Here is a 20,452-nt window from a genome sequence, read left to right on the forward strand (position 1 = left end):
TGAAACATGATTTTGCATCGATGGAATATAAAGTGGATAAAAATGATGAAAAGCTACACTTAGCTACTTTAATCCAACTTTCCTGTTTTTTAGTTCAGTCCAGTCTTCCGCTCATTTTAACTCCATAACCTGCACATAAACGTTTGCTCAGAGAGCACCCTGACACTCCTTTAACCAGATGTGCCGACAGAGATGTTATTCCCAGCCCCAGATTCACCCCTGGCAGACATTTCCCCTGTAGAGCTATTTAAAGAAGCAGAAACAATTCTGCAGGGAATGAGATAATTTTCCACAGTGACCTCCCAGGTGGTAGAGGTCAAGGTTTCTGAAATGAGGAAACTGCCAGGATGCATGTAATAATAATAAAGCACTGGTTCAAAGAGAGTGAATCTTGAACACAGAGCAAACCTGTGAAAAGGTTTTATTTTTATTTTCCCTTTTGTCACATACTGATGTTTTGGACTTTAAACAAATCAGGCAAAGATGAAGTGGTTAAATAAGTTTTAAACAAATAATTTCAACTATGAGGTCAAAGAAAGCTATCCAAATCCACCTGACACAATGGTTAGATTATAATTGTCCCATGTTGTTAATCATGAATTACCTGTGATTAGCTACATTTTTTTGGTTCTGTTTCATTAGCCACAGCCATACCCTATAACTTAAAACTGAATCCTCCTGAGAATATGAAGCAAGAATAAAAGATATCAGAAATCAATGCATCCCAATCCATCCCAATCTGGAAAAAAAGAGGAAGAAATCAGAAACAAACTCATTATCAAACCTTAACACATCTATCAGTGTGGAAAGGGTTTACCTGAACCATGAGTTTGGCTCTCTAGGAGAAAATCCTAAAGCGGAATGTCCAGAATGTCATTAAGCTCAAGCCTATTTAGGTTGTGTAGCCAGAAATTAAGTTTTTGAAGTAGCTCAGGTTAATAGCTCTGACATGAATATGTTTGAGATGCTGTGTTGTGACTAAACATAGGCAGTTCATGCTTGGAAATGCTCAAATCTGTCTTAATAAAAAAACATCACATAGGACCAGTTTGATCTGGAAAGATTGTAAGCACTTAATGACTGAAGCCTTCATTTGAAAACTGCTTTTTTCATACTGATTCAGGTTATCTTTGTGTGATTTTAAAATTCCTTAGATGATCTAAAAACTTGGAGAAAACTAAAAAAAAAGAGAGAAAATTTAGGGGTTAATACTTTGTCTCCACACTGTAGGATTTAGGTAAGAATGTGTAAATTAGCTGATAATCCAGCGTAGCTCCAACTTTGTGTGACAATGACCACGTCACGTGTAAACTGAAACATCAGGATGTTAGAAACCTCCTGTGTTGATCATCTCCCCTTTTAAAGAATCTCACAACAAAATGTGACTTTCAACTTGATCCGAATCGGCGCAATCCCTTCAGCATTCCTTCCTTTCTGTCGTCATGTTAGCGGCAGGACAGCTCTGCTATAAAAGGTCCTCCTCTCCCGAGTCCTGAGCCAAGGCGACAAGGAGACATCAGACCTCTGCTTTACTGCAACGAGGAAGGGAACTTAAACCCCTTAAAACTACGGGACTTGTTAAACCTTTTATCCTGCAGGTGTTTCTTTATTTTGCTCTGCATCAAGGGAAGATGGCGAATCTTTCAGCTGAAGCTGCTTTGGTTTTCATTGTGACTGCACAGGTGAGAACTAATATTACTTCTGAAGTTAACACTATGCAAGTCTAATGTAAGTTTGTGTTTAGAAGACGTCTTATTTTTCAGTTTTATGTTTTTTACAAGGGAAAAATCTAAGAGTTAGATGTAACAGTTCAGAGATTTATCTGGAGTTTAATTATTTACCTCCCCATCACTCTCGACTGATTCTGGAAGCCTAAACTAAAGCCATTCTACCTCCCACGCAGATTTTCACCCTGGCCTGGGCTCAGATATGTCCTCGCAGATGCCTCTGTCCTGAGGAGGTCCCCGTGTGTCTCCCCGGGGTGCCCCTGGTCCTGGATGACTGTGCCTGCTGTTTGGTGTGCGCAGGTCAAATTGGCCACGTCTGCTCTGAGATGAAACCCTGCGACACGCGTAAAGGGCTGCAGTGTGATTACTCAGTGGATGTTCACAAGAGGAGTGGGGTCTGTGCAGGTGAGTGGGCTCCACGCAATGTTCATCACACATGCCGATCCTGGCGGTTGCTGTTTGCTTATTAAAAAACCATGACACTCGCTGTTTTGTCTCTTTCCTCCAGTCAGCGTGGGTAATGTGTGTGTGTTGGATGGATTAGTCTATCAGCATGGACAGTTCTTCTTCCCCAGCTGTAAATACCAGTGTTTGTGCCAGAATGGTCAGATAGCCTGCATTCCTCGCTGCAATCTGGATGTCATGCTCCCTGGGCCCGACTGTCCAATGCCACGCAAGGTCCAGGTGCCTGGAGAATGCTGCGAGAAGTGGGTGTGTGAGCCAAAGAGTGAAGCCAGTGCACTGGGTGGCTTTGCCATGGCGGGTGAGTGAGTGGATGACGGGCTGGAACCCCAGCTTTGCACACAATGAGAAGTTATGCATAGTTCCTTTATTCCAGGGTTAAGGTATAAGCAGGAATCAAATAATAGTAGAGGAAACAGTAAAAAAAGAAGAAAGAAATAGGGAAAGGAATGAGTGTTTAATCATGTTTGTAATATGTATCAACAGTGTGATGGAAGAATAACATTGAGAAACTCAATTTTAGGATATCTTCTCCCCAACAGCAGGACTGTTCAACACAATCTAACCCTGTATTCTTGTGCGCTCATCCAGCCTTTCGTCAAGAAGAAGCCGTGAGCTTTGGCGGCTGGGACCCGAGGCTGAACTGCATAGAGCAGACCACCGAGTGGGGGGCCTGTTCTAAAACGTGTGGCATGGGAGTGTCCACCAGGGTCACAAACAAGAACGATCGCTGTGAGATGGTGAAGCAGAGCCGGCTGTGTATGATCAGACCCTGTGAGGACCTGCAGGGACAGATGACTCAGGTTGCACTACGGGTAAGCTTCATCCGGTAATTCATTAGGCCGGCATGTGATTCCCTGTGTTCCAGAGAAATTAGCTGCGTCTCAATTTGCAGGCTGCGTCCTTTGAAAGACCCCATTTGGAGGCTGTCCCAAAAATTCTGAGGATGCTTAAAATGCAGCCTTCGAATGCGTCCTCCTTTTCCCCGAATTCTGAGGATGCACCGATACCATCCTTAGTGGCCTCGCCTGCCATAAGATTTCCAGAGGTGCTTTATGCGCTTTTTTAGTGATAGTGAAAGTAGTGATTTAAGTCAGTTATTTACAGGGTTTGTACACATTTAACTATTCAATTCAAATTACTAAAGTTACAAACACAAGCTTATATCAAGTCTTACAAGTAAATATAAAATTTTATATTTAAACATATTCGTCAATCTGCTGACGAGCGTTTGTTTAATAACTGGTATATTATGATCATTAGCAGGCCCCTGGGTGAAAATAATAGCAGGTAAATGTTACCTCTCTACTGTGCTTTCCAGGCCTGAGAAAAATTTGTCACCGGTTTTGCTGCCGCCGAAGCCGTCTAAGGCGACTGTCCTCCTCCAATAACAAGTAAATAAAAAAAATTAAATAAAAATTTCCATATCCATTTTTTTGTTGTCTGGCGCTGTTTTTCCCGGTCTTGGGGTAGACGTGATGACGTCGTGTCGCAACCAGGAAGTGCTCCAAAGGCTAGACTGTCCCATTTACCAATGGCTGAGGATCCTCCAGAGCATCCTCCGAAGGCTGGGTCCTCCTAAGGCTGTGTAGGCTGGGTCCTATTCATTCGAAGGCTGCATTTTAAGCATCCTCAGAATTTTTGCCAGATGGGACAGCCTCCGCGCATCGTTGTGACATAACCGGCCTTAAAATGCGTCCTTCGAATTGAGACGCCGCTATAGATTTTGTTAGCTAACCTGCTAGAGTTGGCCAACATTGATAGTGTTAGTTTGTTAGCCAACATTAGCTATTGATGAGGTGCTCTGTTACCCCAACAGATAGTCTGACTAGGGTGTAGCTGCAGCTTCAGCAGCTAAAGATGCCTAACACTAATCCCTGAAGTCAGGGGTGTGTTTTGCAGTGTCCATGACTGCAGCTGGATATACTTGGATAGTGTTGCCTATTATTAGCTAACATACATAAGTACAGATTCAGCTAATGTTAACATAATAGCAAATGCTGGTATATTATCTAATTGGATAATGTTCCCGTTTAATAGCGAATGTATTTATGTTAACATTTTAGCTAATATTAGCATTAGTGGTGTTTAGTCAATATTAGTCGATACCAGCGTCAAGTATTCGTACTCGTACTTGTAAAAGCAATCTGATACTATGAACTGATACCAATTTTCCTCCTGGGCTGGACAATGCTACAACTCAAAGGCTCGATACCACTCTATACCAGGTGGTGGTGCTATACACCAAGAGCTTGTTTGCTGACCCTCCAAAAGAAAAAGAAGGAGAACTGAATCTGTAACCAAATTCATTTGGTTACAGATTGTAACCACCTTGATGGTCAGTCGTTTTAAGTGGTCAATTATATTCTTAAGTTATTCGTGATCTATAAGTGTTAATTTATTAAGTTCTCAGTATGGTACTTGGAATCAGCAAGTATCTAAACTAAATTACTCATACTTATACTTGGTCTGGAAAAAACTGGTATCGGGACACCCCTAATTAGCGTATAATCTACTGTAAAGCAACATGCTTTTGGTAGCTCATTACCTAAAACTGGCATTCTAGCTAATTTCATCATTATAACTAACCTTGGCTTAATAGATAATGTTTGCTATGAATACCAACATGGCAATGTGAGCATTTTTCTAACAAAAGTAATTTTTTTAGTTAAAATATATCATTATGTCATCCTCCCCCCAGCAGAGAGGCAGCAGATGCCAGAGAGTTGTAAGGAGTGACAAAGCTGTTCACCTATCCTATAAGAACTGCACCAGCGTCCTGGCCTACAAGCCTCGCTACTGCGGCACCTGCACAGACGGCCACTGCTGCACCCCCCACAGAACCAAGACCACTCTGGTGGAGTTCCAGTGTTCCAATGGAAACACGAGCCGAAAGCCAGTCATGGCGGTGCTGACCTGTGTTTGTCACACGCATTGCCCCCGAGACGATGCTGTTTGGGAGCCATCACAGCTCTCATACGGTGGCATGAGAGTATGACAAGCCCAGCTTGTAGCTGCATACGCCAAATTATTAAAGACGGGCCTTTTTTTCCACAATATGAGTTTCATTGAGTAGGACACTAATGTAGAGAACAATATTTAAAGCTACCAATAAGGAACAAAGCAGCCAATCTATGGCAGACATTGAACTTGGGACTGTTAGACCAACAGAAGCCCCCAAAGAGTGCTCGACACAGACCACCGACATCAAAACCTCAACCTAATATTCCTACCTTTCACATCGTAAGGTTTATAATAGGCCAACTTAATAGAATTCAAAATTCTTTAAAATTTGAATGGATGTAAATTAACTGATGACTGTCATTTTAAATTATGAATTAAATTATAAATCTAATTAATTGTTTTATTGAGTTATAATTAATTATAAATAACTAAATTATATATTTAATCCAGAATTTTGGTTATATTTCTTTTTTCATTTCATGCACAATGTTACAGAAATTAATCAGTTGGTAAAAGACAATTTTCCATGTATTATTGTAAGCACAAGCAATAAAATTGGCCCTCCTTCTCAGCTCCAATGGGTTAATAATTACCCACTGTCCTTGGGATACTGCCAAATCAAATGAGTAAGTGAGAGGCATAGTATTGTCTCAACAGTATATAAAGTGATTTTTGAGGGACAAGCAAAGCACTTAAAACTTTAAAAAAAAATGTTATTCACCAGCAAACTTGAGTGAGTTTTCGTATATGTTTAGGCCTCCAAAAAGACAATTCATTTGACTGGAGAATATGAAGAAGAATTTGAATTTCAACAGGCCTTCGCAGCGCTTTTACTGCTGGTTGCATCCTGTGGACAAATTAGTTGTTCTGAACTATTACTGACTCTTATGAAAGCACTTGAAATGTGCTCTCAAAAGTGCTGCAGAGAGTTTTCCAATGTTTGTAAATAGACATTAATTTAAAGCAATCTCCATTAAAGAGTAAAATTATTTATTTGTTTATCCTGGACAACACGATCATGGAGGTCTATGTTCTACACTGTTATTCACACTAATAACAAAGACCTTCAGAAGTAAAAGCTTATAAAAGAAGTATGATTTTCCTACTGAAATTTCTTTCGAAAAAAGTTATATACAGGTCACATATTTGGAATAACTCAAATGTGTACCTTGACATGGACCACGATCGGGGTTGTCTTATGAAAGAGGTCGCTGTGGCGTCTTAGTGTCACTTTTAACATCTCTCTGAAATATTACCCTCATAGAGTAAATAGTCTTTTCAGAAACATAGAAGATTATTTCTTTATTTTGTTTTATTTTTTTTTCCCTTTTGGTCTGGTTCATTATTTTTATTAATGTGTACATAACATATATTTTTGTGATAGCTTGTTTGACTGATTGTGTATTAAATACACAATGTTATGAATGTATGCTATATTTTTTATATTTGCTGCTGTTGATCATACTTGCTCTTGTTGTTTTTTTCATACATGATCATGTAATTGAAATAAATATCAAATTTGTAAGATATAGTCAAACTTTTGAGAAATGTATTTATTTAATATTGGTAGATGAAAAGATTTGAGACATGAGAGGAAAACAAAAATTAAAACCATTGGTTACCCACTTTTATTTTTCCTTGTTCCATTACAAATATAGAATACCCCTCGCAGACATGCACATACCTATTTGCATATTCATGCTTGCCCACATTTGTACATAAACTATGAAAGAAGAACTTTATAATAAAAATAATAATAATAATAATAATAATACACTTATTTTATTTGTAGGTGTGTTTTAGGGTACTCAACGTCACCACATAAAAGCAAAGCTGTAAATCAGATCTAAGAATCAGAAAACAAAAACACAATACATTAGGAGACTTCAAGAAATAAGACATCAGAGAAAGTTAGCACTGTGGCTAGACATTTAACCACCGTTTATTTAATGATGCTGACATTTTCCTTTCTTGAAACTATGAACACTTGTCTTGTTGCGCAGAGGTGAGATTTCAGGATTTAGCGGTTTGCACAGATTTAGTTACTTATTGTAAGATGCTGAATCCTGGACCTTGCCTATTCGGTCAATAACCTTCAGGAAATTAGTTTTCATCAGCCTCAAAAACCCTAGTTTTTGAACACTAGTTAACCTGCCCGGGAGGTCCTTAAAAAGACAAGGAGTTCACTCTAACAGACTGCTTTCAGTAGATTTATGTTTGGACACTGAAACAAGTTTATTTGGACCTGCTATAGTGATCAGACTACAGATTCTATCTATCTATCTATCTATCTATCTATCTATCTATATATATATATATATGTGTGTGTGTGTGTGTTTCTATCTTGAACAGATGACATTTTATTGTGGAAGGATCAAGTTGCCGAGAGAACTTCACGAACAGCACGGTGCTGAAAGATTTGTTGATAACAAAACACAAACTTACAGGCAGGGCAGGATACTAGGCTGGAACTACCAAAAAAGGAGAAAAGGCTAAGAATAATATAAGGGAGAAACCAAAATGCAGCAGAAATAAGAAACTAAACATAGACAGATGAATTGATTATGACAAACTGAAATAATGAGAAAACAATGACAAATAAATACCAGAACCCTAAACATTAGTGGCTCGTAAAAATATTATGTTTAACTGGATTTTATGAACAGAACTGTAGTATTTCTGATAGATAACTAGACTCTAATTGGAAAATATTTTATTCAGACATGTCAGTTATTTAACTAAAGCTCCAAATAAAAGCATTATCGCCTATATGTATACTGTTTAAAAGTTTTAATTTATTTTTGTGTGTTAGGTTGCTTTTACTTCTTTATTATCTCTCTGTGATTGTAATAGTTTTTAAACAATGCCATGTTGCTCTGTGTTTATGACATTGTTGTGAACTTACAAACACATCAGACTACAGTCATGGCCAAAAGTATTGAGAATGATTCAAATGTTAATATTTGCAAAGTCTAATGCAGAAGTTGATTGAGAGCATGCCAGGGAGAATTGCAGAGGTCCTGAAGAAGAGGGGTCAACACTGCAAATATTGACTTGCTGCATTAACTCATTCTGTCATTAAAAGCTTTTGTTACTCATATGATTGCAATTGTATTTCTGTACGTATGTGATGACTTCTGACATACACACATGAAAACCAGAGGGCAGCAGATCATGTGAAAATATAATATTTGTGTCATTCTCAATACTTTTGGCCATGACTGTAGATTCTATTTCTGTACCATGGTATATTGAGAAAAAAATGTAATAATCCTCTATGGTTTTGATTTCTAAAAGCTGGTGGAAACACCATAACATTTTTCTGCCTGATTTTACTCCCATTTGGGGAAAAGTCTATGTCAGTCTGCACTAATTGCAGTGAGTCGGCAGGGAGGGCTTGCCCACAAAAACCTGTTAGTGTGAGTGGAGATTAAAACTGAAGTCTGCAAGTATGTGACTTGAACCGACCCGACCTCAGTAACAGTCAAACAAACATTTGGATTTGTGAGGCAAACAGCTACTGAGTTATTGCATGTAATTGCTTTGGGTTTATCCTGATTTTAACTGATCATTCCTTCCAGACACTGAAATCGATCATGGAAACTAATTAGGTTTCTCTGCCTACTTTTGTCAATCACCGTAGGGTATATCAATCAATCGACTTTACTTATAAAGCTCACTTGTATAGCAACCAGAGTTTGCCAAAGTGAAGTACAGTAACGATATCAAGCAAGAAAGCAAATAGAATCAAGAAATACACAGAGGCATGCTACTAAAAGTTAAATTACATTAAAAGGAAATACATAATCTGAATAAAAACAAGGGGAAAGTGTCGTAAGTAATAATTTAAATACCTCAATAAAGGGGGGAACTTAATTAAAAAAGAAAGGTGGTTCCAGAGTCCCTGTGCTACTACAGCAGAGGCTCCACAATCACAATAAGGAGCGCTGACACATGGCGCCCTCTAGTGGTATGATTCTCAGCCTGCGCTTTTCATGGAGCATGCAAAAGTATCATCCAGCTTTAAATAAGAGGTCACAAATCTCATGAAGGAAGGGGAGTAACAATCTCAAAATGTGATACACTCTGGCAGATAATCCCTTGTACAGCTTAATTTAATGTAGAAATAAAACATGAAACACACCACCCCTGATATGAATTCACTTACAGTTTTAAGCAGCAATGCATCGGCATCTTAAAAGCCTTTAAACCTTGTTACATAAGGTACGAACATAAACATGTTTCCTAAACCACAGAACCTTCTGCATACAGACAAGAGCCCATATACTCTCACAGATTCCCAGTTCCACTTTAGTTCAACTAAGTATACAGAAAATTGCCTCATAGAAGGCTCTATGAAGCCTTTGTTTTAATTATGGCATAACAAACAAAGGATAAATAAAGATCCAATAGTAAGTTGGGTTTATGCCATTAAAAAAACAGCATAAAAGGTCTGATAGACCCTGAAGTCCTCTTTTTAACATCTGGACCCAGCTAAAAGGCTTTGACCGACTTAGGCCTGCCAACCAGCCGTTTGCAGCTCTGTATATGTTCGCTGTACATAGACCACCTGGCTTCCTCTGAGATTTCATTGAGCATCCGATCTCTGCTCTCACATGATGTTTCTTAAAATGATCTACAATCTCTCTGATTGTGATGTTAACATGTAGTTTGTGCTCTTTGTTTAACTTTTCTCTGCACAACGGACACTGATACTCTTGCTTGTGTTCCAACTCCTTCAGACAGGCCATGCAGAAAGTGTGTCCACATGGCACTGAGACAGGCTTGGTGAAGATTTCCCGACAAATGGAGCAGCAGAACTGATCCTCAGACAGGCTACAACTGCATGTGGCCATACCTAAATGAAAGATTTTTTAAATAATTTACCATCTGTTAATACACAAGCTCTGTAGCTCCTGGGGTGAAGCCACTTTACACATCTTAAATTATAAATAAATTTCTAAAGGTTTTAAAATAACATCAAGCCTTTTTACTAAGACGGGTACATTGACGTTGCATCCAAATCACACAAAGTCTTGTTTACCTGAAAAGTGAGAAACCCAAATATTAAATAAAGAAATAAACTTAGAATATGACATGCATGAGATGACAATATGTTTTGGGCTTGAATCCTTATGCAAAAAATATATACTATATGTCATGATTGGTGTCAGCAGAGGAACCAAAGGTAGACTGACAGGCGGCAGAATATTGCAATGAAAGGATTATTAGTTACAAAAAGGAGGAACCTAAGGGAACGTGGAAATGCAGAGGACAGAATCAATAATAAACCAGCAGAGAACGATGAGAACCAAGAAGCCTAATTTCTGAGAAGGAGTGGGGGAGGATGTAGAGAACAGGTAAGTCAAATCAGAGAAATGTTGAACAGCTGAAGGAGAGTAGAGAGCAAAGTGAAAGGTACTGGATAGGAAGACCAAATCACAAAAGAAACTTCATACCAAAGGGGAAAAGACCAGGGCTCAATCCAAATACCTTTACAGAGTCAGAACTCTTTAGCCAAATCAGAACTGCATCAGCGGTCGCCATGATAAGTGCTGTCCGAATAGTGCAGTCATTAAAGAAGGAGGTAAGAAAAGCAGCCTGTATGCTCCCTCCCATGACTAGTTTTGCCTAGGAACCCCGCAACGTCCCTTACCGGCGCTAAGAAGTCTTTAGGTATCCCACAATCCTTTGCATGACATAACGTATGAGCACAGCCCCTGGACATCAACCAAAATGTCCAGAGAAAAGAAATTGAGCACTTAGTAGTTCATTTTCAGAAGGCTGTAGGCCTGAATTTGACTCGTATCATCCATGTGTGTTTCTGTCACGTAACAACGTCAAAGTTAAAGTTATCATTGACCCTGTGAAAGGACAAGGTACAGGAACTAGAAGCTATTATTAAGCGTATTTGTATGGAGCCCAATAATTAAATCAGAGAACCTCAGGAAATAGCTTAAAAAAAACTCAAAACAAGTGAAGGAGTGAATACAGAAAAATAGTAACAAAAACAACACCTAAAGGAACAAAATACAGAAATAAGTGAGAAAAAAAACACACAACATCCACAGTTCATGACAATTTGCCTACTATTTGATTTCTCTATTTGCAGATGATCATAATGTGCTGTTTCATTATTCTGACCAGTGCTTAAAGTCATCCTTAACATTAAAATAAAAATAATAATGTGAAAATTGCTAAATTTCATCCAAGTTGTAGAAGCAATGTGTTAAGCTTATGTACCAGAGAGACGGTTGGAGGTTAGATAATCAATTGTGACCATCTACTGAGTTGTCAAAGCTGTCTTTGCCAGATAAATGCTTTTCTGTGCAATAATAATAGCTACAAAATAATTTTTAAGAAAACAAAACAGAAATTCCTTCAGTACAACTAAAACAAACAAGTTGCTGGACTCACAAGATCCCGACTAACTCTTGACTACGGTTGACAGAATTTTGCTTTCTTTATTAGCCTAGATTTTATCCCAGGTCACAGCCAACACTTTTCAAATCTGCCACAAATATGTCAGCAAAAAAGACTGACATATTGTTTTAAACTCTTTTTTTTTTTTACCTCAAGGTCATCACAAGAGACAAATAAACTTGTTTTGGCATGGTTTTTACAGGAGATGTAAAGATTATGTAAAAGTAGAACAACTTGTTCTTGGCACACTGTTTAATTTGCGATGAAAACATTTAGCTGTAGCGATAAGAACTTTTAATTGACTCCAGCAAAGGTTGTTTCATGAAATATCCAACATTAGTTTTATTAATCATAAAGACTCAAATTCGCCTTCATAAGAGAAAAGTTCACCCTTACCTTCCTGGGTGTGTAAAGATGAGTTTCTGTGCGTCAGAGAATAATTGACTTGTGTACAGCAGCTTTAAGCATATTTGCATTTTGCAATGTTCACTTTCACTTCTCTGCAAATGGTTCAGCTGCTCCTCCTAGTTTCATTAATTTCTTCTATAAATAGCCAAGAAGTAAAAGCTAGTCCAAAGCAACACAGTGCAGCATTAAAACAAATGACTGGTAATGTCTTTGTTGAGAAACCTGTATCAGAACTGCAGTGAAGCCAAATTAAATTACAGAAGGTGACTAAGTGGGAACATCGACAATGTCACAGGTCCAACAGGATAGGTGTTTAATCGTGACAACAAAATGGCTGTTTATTAATCAGATATTTATATAAGCAAGAATACAACATATAATAATGTTTGTAAGTTGGTGTAAGGTTGAAGCTTTTGTTCTTCCAAGATAAAATGCAGAAAACACAACAGGCACAAAAAACTTTAGGCCATTTGTCTGTTGAACAACAAGATGGAACTCAGTTTTAACGTAGAGCAGAAAAACTAGTTGTTTTACCTCAGGGGTTTACGCTACAGAACAACAATCTACACTCAACAATATTAACGCAACACTTTTGGTTTTGCTCCCATTTTTTATGAGATGAACTCAAAGATCTAAAACTTTTTCCACATACACAATATCACCATTTCCCTCAAATATTGTTCACAAACCAAATCTGTGATAGTGTGCACTTCTCCTTTGCTGAGATAATCCATCCCACCTGACAGGTGTGCCATATCAAGATGCTGATTAGACATCATGATTAGTGCACAAGTGTACCTTAGACTGCCCACAATAAAAGGCTATTCTGAAAGGTACAGTTTTATCACACAGCACGATGCCACAGATGTCACAAGATTTGAGGGAGCGTGCAATTGGCATGCTGACAGCAGGAATGTCAACCATGGCTGTTGCTCATGTATTGAATGTTCTTTTCTGTACCATAAGCCGTCTCAAAGAATTTGGCAGTACATCCAACCAGCCTCACAAACGCAGACCACATATAACCACACCAGCCCAGGACCTCCACATCCAGCGTGTTCCCCTCCAAGATCGTCTGAGACCAGCCACTCGGACAGCTGCTGAAACAATCGGTGAATGAGAAAGAGATCTATAGAAACAGATAAAGTTGAAGGACGAGGAGAACATCAAAACTTCAATCACGTTGTCTTTGCAAATCTTGAATTGTCAAATATACCAGTTAAAACACTCAAAGAATTGTTGATCCTGTTGATTTAGACCCCCTGGCAATGAATGTTTAGCCCACATTTATGAACCTTGATTTTAAAATGGACTGTGACTTAAAACTTGTCAAAAAAGGACCTCAGCCATTTTCATCATTTAAGGAACAAACCTTAAGGCAAAAATATGGAAACACTACTCAAAGCGCAAGGCTAAAGAACTACAACCAAAATCTAAATGAAGTGCAACTTGGACTGTATACTTAAATAAGGAAGGAGAATTGGTAAAGTTGAAATTTTACCAGTTTAATAAACCGTACTGGTCAGTAGTAAAACAAGGACAATGTGCGTTAACAGAGCACAGTTAACTTTCAGTATAATATAACAATAGCACAGAACGCAGAACACAGAAATTAAATATTGATCACTGGAAGTGCTACAACTAAATATTACAAACCCAAAAGCTTAGTAATAAGATTTAAAGCACAATTATTGCAACGGTGCTGCTGTAGAACGGTTCAAATCAACCCTTTTAAATAGGTTGTACCCATAAAAACAACAAACAAAGCTGAAGGTATCAAACAGGCTGTATCCACCACAAACAGGCTGTAGTGATCATGGAACGAAAAAGTAACGCAATAGTTACTTTTACTGGTAACTAGTTACTTCTATGGTGGGGTAACCCAGTTACTTTTTGGGAGAAGTAACTAGTAACTATAACTAATTACTTTTTCAAAGTAACGTGCCCAACACTGATTATAATAGACAACAAAACTGCTCCAATTCCGGTCCAACAGTCCATTCCGGCTCACGAGCGTGGTCCAGATCTGCAACTCCAAAACCCGGGCAAAACGTTGAGCGTGATCTGGTTCTGTGACTCCAATACCCAGGCAAAACGTGTAGGAAAAGAAGTTTGTAGCTCCAACTGGTTAGCGGGAAAAAACGGCTGCCGGCCGACTGCCAGTATGAACCAGTCCCGTTCTCCTCCCAGTCCATCACATCCAATCAAATTGCTCAAATTTGATCTTGCCTTTGACTGACCAGTGAGGTAGGGATAACTAAAATTGATGCATGTACTGACGGTAGTAAATAACAGTTGTTGACAAAACGCTACATTTACTTTGCATTTTAAGCCAACAGAAAATACCCGTGTGTACTTTATTGTTATGGACTTCTGTGTGAAAAAACTCCAATATGTGAGTGTAGAAAATTAACCAAATTAAGTGAAGGTGATTATTACTATTTAAGGCAGATGGACAAAATAAAGGATGAGAATGAATCAAATAGAAACCGGCTTCGGTGAGTCCAGAGGGGAAACAGGTGGGATAAGTTGCTGGGAGCAGACACACACCGGGGAACTTGTCCAAGGGAGATGCAGAGTCTCAGTGGCAGCCCAGACTGGGGACACCAAGGTAACAGTCCAACACAGAATCCGGGAAACGGGCAACTCAGAAGCACAGGGGTTAGCAGGCTTGGCAACTTACGGACAGGCTTGGATCGGGCTCACGGGCAGACAATCCCACAACAAACACAATCCGAGGTCCAGTGACAGATCAGGTCCGATAACCAGGCAGGCAAAATAGGAACAGACAAGGGTCGGGCTGGCTCGGTAATGTGAAGCACAGACAAGGTCACAGACAGGCAGGCAGAGTAAAGAATGGCTGGAAGTTCACACCGTGAGGATAGAGTTCTGGCAGGGAAGTGGCAGAGGAGGCAGGCTTAAATAGGAAAGAGAACAAAGGTGAGCAGAGTGAGCTAATTAGCCAGAACAGGTGGAGGTCTTTAGAGGAAGGTAAGTGGCTGAAGGAGGAAACAAGCTGACAGAAAATAAGTGGAAGGGGACAGTGTTGTGCAATTATACACTGTTTAAAGTTATTTAATGTTTCATAAATAACTCTCTGTCTGTTAAGTATTGTCTGGTTATGATCAGCTCTTAAGCTGATATCAGGACAATAGTTGAAAGGGATGAATTCGAGCACTAGCAATCTTTCAACAGCAAACTCTGCACACACATAGAATAAAGGAGTGACAACTTCTTTTCAAGTTCAAGAATTTAATAACAGAAATAAAATGAACATCCAGAGAACATCACTGTGTAATGCTGTTTATCTGAATTAACACAATATTTCAATCAGTAAATCCTCTTTACTAGGCTAGTGAAACTAACTAAACAACTAAGCCAAATGAAGATAAAAAGAAGCTAAGCTAAGGAGCTATTTACATGCAAAACAAACAAAAGACAAAACAAAAGTGGTCGATCATAATCAGATTAATTCAGTGAATCCTGGTTCACTGAAGATCTGATTAAAAAAAAAACATGGAATGGAGTTAAAAAAAAACATTTGGCACGTGTTTCAACCCATTCACAATGCAAAGCCCAAGTTAAACAAAACATTATTTGTTGAAATAATATTCTGAGGACCGGTTTGTCCTGTAAAATCATTAAATTCAGAATCGCTTGCCTTTGTTTATGCAATTCTACCTCCGGGCGATAGGGATCGCTGTAGCAAATCGGTGGCTAAGAGGTTACAACATAAAGTTATCAAAATTGCCTTTACCAACATTAATATTCAATAGTAATGCGGGGATAAGGCTCATAGCACCATTGAAGGATGGCGGAGCAGAACAGTTACGCTTTATGCTTTAAAACAAACTCCTTTTGAAATGTCCGAAACCGGATGTTAGCAAGGCTAATAGCAGTTTGGCTAGCGCGAGCTACCAGTTAGCCCTTTTGTTCTAAACACCATGGGTCAAACGGTTTGCAAAACATTTTCCAATAAACCTTTTAACTTCACCCTCAGCTCGCTGCCCAAACCTGTCCTTTGTCTCGTGTCAGTTCTGTTCAGTTTGGCCATTCACCGAAGGTGTGGTGAAGGAGGGAAGTTGTTGGCATTGACGAATTCCTTCACTTCGGCATCTGTTTTAAGCAGAAGTGAGAGACTTATCTTTGAATCGGCAGGCAGTTTCTCCCTATGCCAGGGAGGAACTGAGTTTCAGAAAGGCTCATTCTCAATCAGCTCGTGGCCTCCTCCAGGCCTCATGCATGGCTCCTGCACATGGCTGCTGAGGAACGAGAACCCCCACCTCCCCCAGAGGAGTGCTGGTCGTCTGATGATGGAGGAGTGTGTGGAGAAGAGAGTGGGAAGAGAGAGTCTGTCTCTGTGGGAGGAAGGTTTTGTAGCAAGGAGGGGGACCCCCTGGTGAGAAGAAGGGCCGTCCTAGCTGTGAGGGCCTCATGTTGCAGCCAGAATGGAATTTCTTTGTTAAACTCTTCCACTCTCAAAATTCAATCTGAGATAAATTATTCATCATGGCGTTATCATGGCATAACAACAGAGACTAAACTAAACCAATCCAGAACATAAATAATCACAAGGACCAAACCTGTGATAGAAACCCAAACTAAAACTAGACTGATACTAAGACCAATAACTCAAATCATGACAATCTTAGAGTTCACTTTAAAGAACTTCTGTTTGTTTTTAAGGGTTTAAACAGCTTTGCTGTTAAATAATAAAGACAATGATGATTATGATCAGAAGAAACTTTTGCATCACCTCCCAGAAGCTGGAAAGAAAAGAGACAAAAACATTTTTCACACCTCACTTAGTAACTCTTAGTAACTCAAATATTATAGTCTAAATAGACTAGATATTTAGGCTAAAATATTAAACCGTTTGTTTTTCTTTCTTTTTTTTCTTCAATCCCCCATTATGTTTAGTAATTTCTGCCGAAAGCTGCAGCATTTTGATTTAATCCATCTGAATGCTGTATTTGCAAGCCATACTCTGATTGGATAGAAAAAAAAAACTGTCTGTGATTGGCTGGTAGAGTAGACAGTTTTTGAAGTCACAAGCGCAGAGACAGAGCCGGAGCCGGAGCACTCAGCTGGTGTTGAGCGTGGAATGAGCAGGTAGAGCGTGTGAGCACAGAAGGAACTGAGCAAGAGGACAGTGGGTTGAGAAAAGTTTTTCCAGAGTTGAGCGCACACCAGACCGGTTTTGACCATGCGAGTGTTGTCTCACTGCGCGCTCGGATTGCTTCCTGCGCGCTCAACCAAAAGGCACAAATATCGCTCCATAGAGATCTGAAGATCAAATGCTCTCGGAGGTTCCGAGGACATGACTTGTGACTCGGTGGAGGCAGAAGGTTTTCAGCTGTAGCTCCGAAACTCTGGACCAGTCTTCCTATTTCTGTCAGATCTGCCAGAGCGCTTAAAGAATTTAAATCTATTTTTTTTTTCAGAAACTCATCATTTTACCCCTGCCTTTACCAACCAGTAGGCCAGCCTTTGCAGCTAGCCCTTTTATTCTTTATTTTATTGTGCTATTGCTTTCTGTTTTCATTATTATGTTTCTAACTCTGCCTTATATAGCACTTTATAAATAAAGTGTTGATTGATTGATTGATTCCTAGATATGGTGTGTTATGGTCATTGTGGCACATCATAAGTCTTTCAACGGAAAGATAAAATATTAACATCAGACTGACAAATTACATTTATTGATAAATGAATAAAAGTAGACTTATCATTAGGTTAAATTAATCCATTTACACAGTGATAACATGTATTTCAATACTACATTTAGTAAGACTTTAAATTCATGAGACACAGGGCAGGAAAATGCAAATCTTAACAGAGGAAATATTTTTTGTGATGTAATTTGTATGAAATACTAACGTGTACAATAAATTTACTCAACATTCTAAGCAGCAATGTAAAGTCCCAATAACGTCTTATAATCGAATGCACAAATGCTTTACCATATCAAAAGCCATTTGATCTTGTCACACACTTTACAGACAGATTTTTACCAACATAACTTTACATATGCAGTACAGCCCTCTGATAAAACCCAATAATAAAAGGGATTTTTTATTTAACTTCAACCATGTTAATGGATAACCAGACCAAAACACGAAAATACTAAAAAAAATAACCAGAAATAATTGAAAATTAAATAAGCGAATCTAATGCAAACCTAAAATTATATAAAGTGTTTATAAACATATGACAGATATAGCTTGTTTATCTCCCCTCTCCGGGAACCCACATTGGAATTTGGTGTAACTTGAGTTTAAAATGACAATAAGTTGCAAATGCATATGAGTATATAAAACATGCCAAGCAGCAAGTAGGCAGGGTTTATATAAAGTGGTATCTTCTGAACTCGTCTTTTCAAGCTCTTCACACAGTTTAAAAGACTAAATTGGCTGGTGACGAGGCACAGTACGATTTTCTCATTGAATCGACGGCCTGTAGGTTTGTACACCTGGATGTTATTGTGTGGATCAAGAAAGATTATAAGACCATTATCATAATCTACTACCACCAGTATTTTAGAAGCGTTTTTCCTAATCCTAAACTTTGCAATGCAGTGTTTGTCCTGGTTCGACCCGGTTCTCATGGCAACTAAAGCGGACGCTCTAACTGCTGCTAAATCACAGCCGTCCTTTCCGTTGACTTGAATCTCAGAAAGAGCTTTTCCTCCATGGATGCCTGGATCAGAATGGGAAGCCTTCCCCTTCTCTGCTCTTCTACCTTTGCCCTTGTTTTTGCCCTTTGCCCCTGCTTTCTGTGCTTGGTTATTTTTCTGTTCAGTCCCTGTCCTCCTCCAAAGGTGAGGTGGCTCCACACATGTTTCATTCAACCTGACGCTGTGGTGATGAATATGTTCTGTGCACAGGGCACAAAAAGAAACGTGATCATTCAAGCAGAAGAACTCGCAAAGCCGGTTGTGTTCCGTGCATATTCTCTCCTCCAGGTCGGTAACAGGATTTGACAGTTCGTGTCTTTGCAAGGCAGCCACTCTCAGGTGAGGCTCTAAATGTGTTTCACAAAACGAGGCTAAGCACACCAGGCAGGTTTTTACGGCCCTGCGCTTCCTCGCTGGACAAAAGTCACATGATACCTCCCAGGGTTTTACTGAGGATGCAACGTCAGCCATCTTGTGATGTTTCCTAAAATTCTCCACAACCTCCCTGAATGTGGTATTGACGGATAGTTTGAGGTCCTTGTTGAACTTATTTTTGCACAGAGGACAGTGACATTCCTTGTTGTCTGCCCGGTACCTGGTCAGACAGTCCTTGCAGAAGGTGTGTCCACATGGAGTAGAGACGGGCTCTGTGAAGAGGTCCAGACAGATGGAGCATTGGAACTGACTGTCAGACAGGAAATTGCTGGATGCGACCATATGAAGGAAACAGATTGTTACAGTTTAGGCCAAAGAATAAACCATAAACTACAGAACTTTAGGAAAAATTTATAGTCTAATCTCATAAATTCATCTATTCAGTGTGGGCTTCAGAGGTTTGTTTTACGTCAGTGAACAAAGGGCCTCTTGAAGACCGAGGAACACACCTAACAGGTCAGGCATCAGGTTGTGGAGAGGTGTAAAATGTCAGTTGGATCTGATCAAGCCGTCGTCTGAAAACAGGAGTATGGTGCATTTGCAAATCTAGACCAAGGCATGGCTGTCCATCTAAACTGACAGGCCCAGCAAGAGGTCAGAAATGTCAGTGCCCACATATCATGTACCACATATCCTAGCTGCAAATGTAGTGAAATGTTTCCTACAAAGTTTTGCTTCCTAACCAGTTTGAAATAAGTGCTCACATGGTCCTCGGATGAAGGTACTGTCTAGTGCACAGGTGTCAAGCTCCAGTCCTCAAGGGTCGGTGTCCTGCAACTTATAGATGTGTCCGTGGTCCGACGCGCCTGAGTCAAAAAATCAGGTTATTAGCAGGACTCTGAAGAACCTGACTGCATACTGAGGAGATAATTGTGCCATTTGATTCCGGTGTGTGGGGTCAGGAAAACCTCCAAATGTTTCAGGACACCGACCCTCGAGGACTGGAGCTTGACACCCCTGCTAGTGGAAGAAAATGCCTTAGATCAGGGGTGTGACCGGCCCCTGAGGACTGGACTTTGACACCTGTGCCTTAGATAAACAAAAACAAAGCAGCTTACTGTTTACTTACTGTGGCAATGAAACTATATTAGATAAGTTTCATGTTCGACGAGGTTTTATGCAGATTAGCCGTTTTTATTAGAAATTAATATTTAATAGAAAAAAGAATACAAAAACATACTTACTTCCACTAGAACGATGGAGCCACAGGGAAGAAAGAAAACAAAAGAACCTAGTGGGGAACAACGAGAACCAGAGAGAATATATACTCAGGAGAGTGACAGGCTAATCAGGAGCAGCGAAACTTAGGGTATCATGATACATGGATTAAATGATTAACAATCCAAATTTCAACAAA

General features: G+C 39.4%; 2 protein-coding genes across 3 annotated transcripts; one reads left to right on the forward strand and one right to left on the reverse strand.

Annotated features, from left to right (window-relative positions):
* The first annotated feature begins 1,477 nt into the window (after window positions 1-1,477).
* Window positions 1,478-5,749, forward strand: LOC105923947 (CCN family member 3). Of its 2 annotated transcripts, none has more exons than XM_012859864.3 (5): window positions 1,478-1,682; window positions 1,904-2,132; window positions 2,236-2,490; window positions 2,781-3,004; window positions 4,894-5,749. In XM_012859864.3, exons 1-5 carry the CDS (start codon window positions 1,632-1,634, stop codon window positions 5,185-5,187), a joined length of 1,053 nt encoding a protein of 350 aa, XP_012715318.2. In that variant the 5' UTR covers window positions 1,478-1,631; the 3' UTR covers window positions 5,188-5,749. The 2 variants fall into 2 exon arrangements, with proteins under 2 accessions (XP_012715318.2, XP_012715317.2); XM_012859863.3 differs by having other exon boundaries at window positions 1,479-1,682; window positions 4,891-5,749.
* A 10,289-nt stretch (window positions 5,750-16,038) lies between these two features.
* On the reverse strand, window positions 16,039-19,377 carry LOC118557484 (E3 ubiquitin/ISG15 ligase TRIM25-like). Its single transcript, XM_036127598.1, has 2 exons — window positions 18,630-19,377; window positions 16,039-16,100 (listed from the first exon to the last, which is right to left on the reverse strand). Exons 1-2 carry the CDS (start codon window positions 19,375-19,377, stop codon window positions 16,039-16,041), a joined length of 810 nt encoding a protein of 269 aa, XP_035983491.1.
* Window positions 19,378-20,452: the final 1,075 nt, after the last annotated feature.

This window comes from Fundulus heteroclitus, chromosome 3 (genome assembly GCF_011125445.2).
Source record: "Fundulus heteroclitus isolate FHET01 chromosome 3, MU-UCD_Fhet_4.1, whole genome shotgun sequence".
NCBI classification, from domain to species: Eukaryota; Metazoa; Chordata; class Actinopteri; order Cyprinodontiformes; family Fundulidae; genus Fundulus; species Fundulus heteroclitus.

Coding starts and splice junctions, on each gene's coding strand:
- LOC105923947 (XM_012859863.3), top strand. CDS start 1,632: ATGGCGAATCTTTCAGCTGAAGCTGCTTTGGTTTTCATTGTGACTGCA. Junction 1,683..1,903: donor TTTTCATTGTGACTGCACAG/GTGAGAACTAAT, acceptor CCTCCCACGCAG/ATTTTCACCCTGGCCTGGGC. Junction 3,005..4,890: donor TGACTCAGGTTGCACTACGG/GTAAGCTTCATC, acceptor TCCTCCCCCCAG/CAGAGAGGCAGCAGATGCCA.
- LOC118557484 (XM_036127598.1), bottom strand. CDS start 19,377: ATGGTCGCATCCAGCAATTTCCTGTCTGACAGTCAGTTCCAATGCTCC. Junction 16,101..18,629: donor AGTCAACGGAAAGGACGGCT/GTGATTTAGCAG, acceptor TGCTTAAAACAG/ATGCCGAAGTGAAGGAATTC.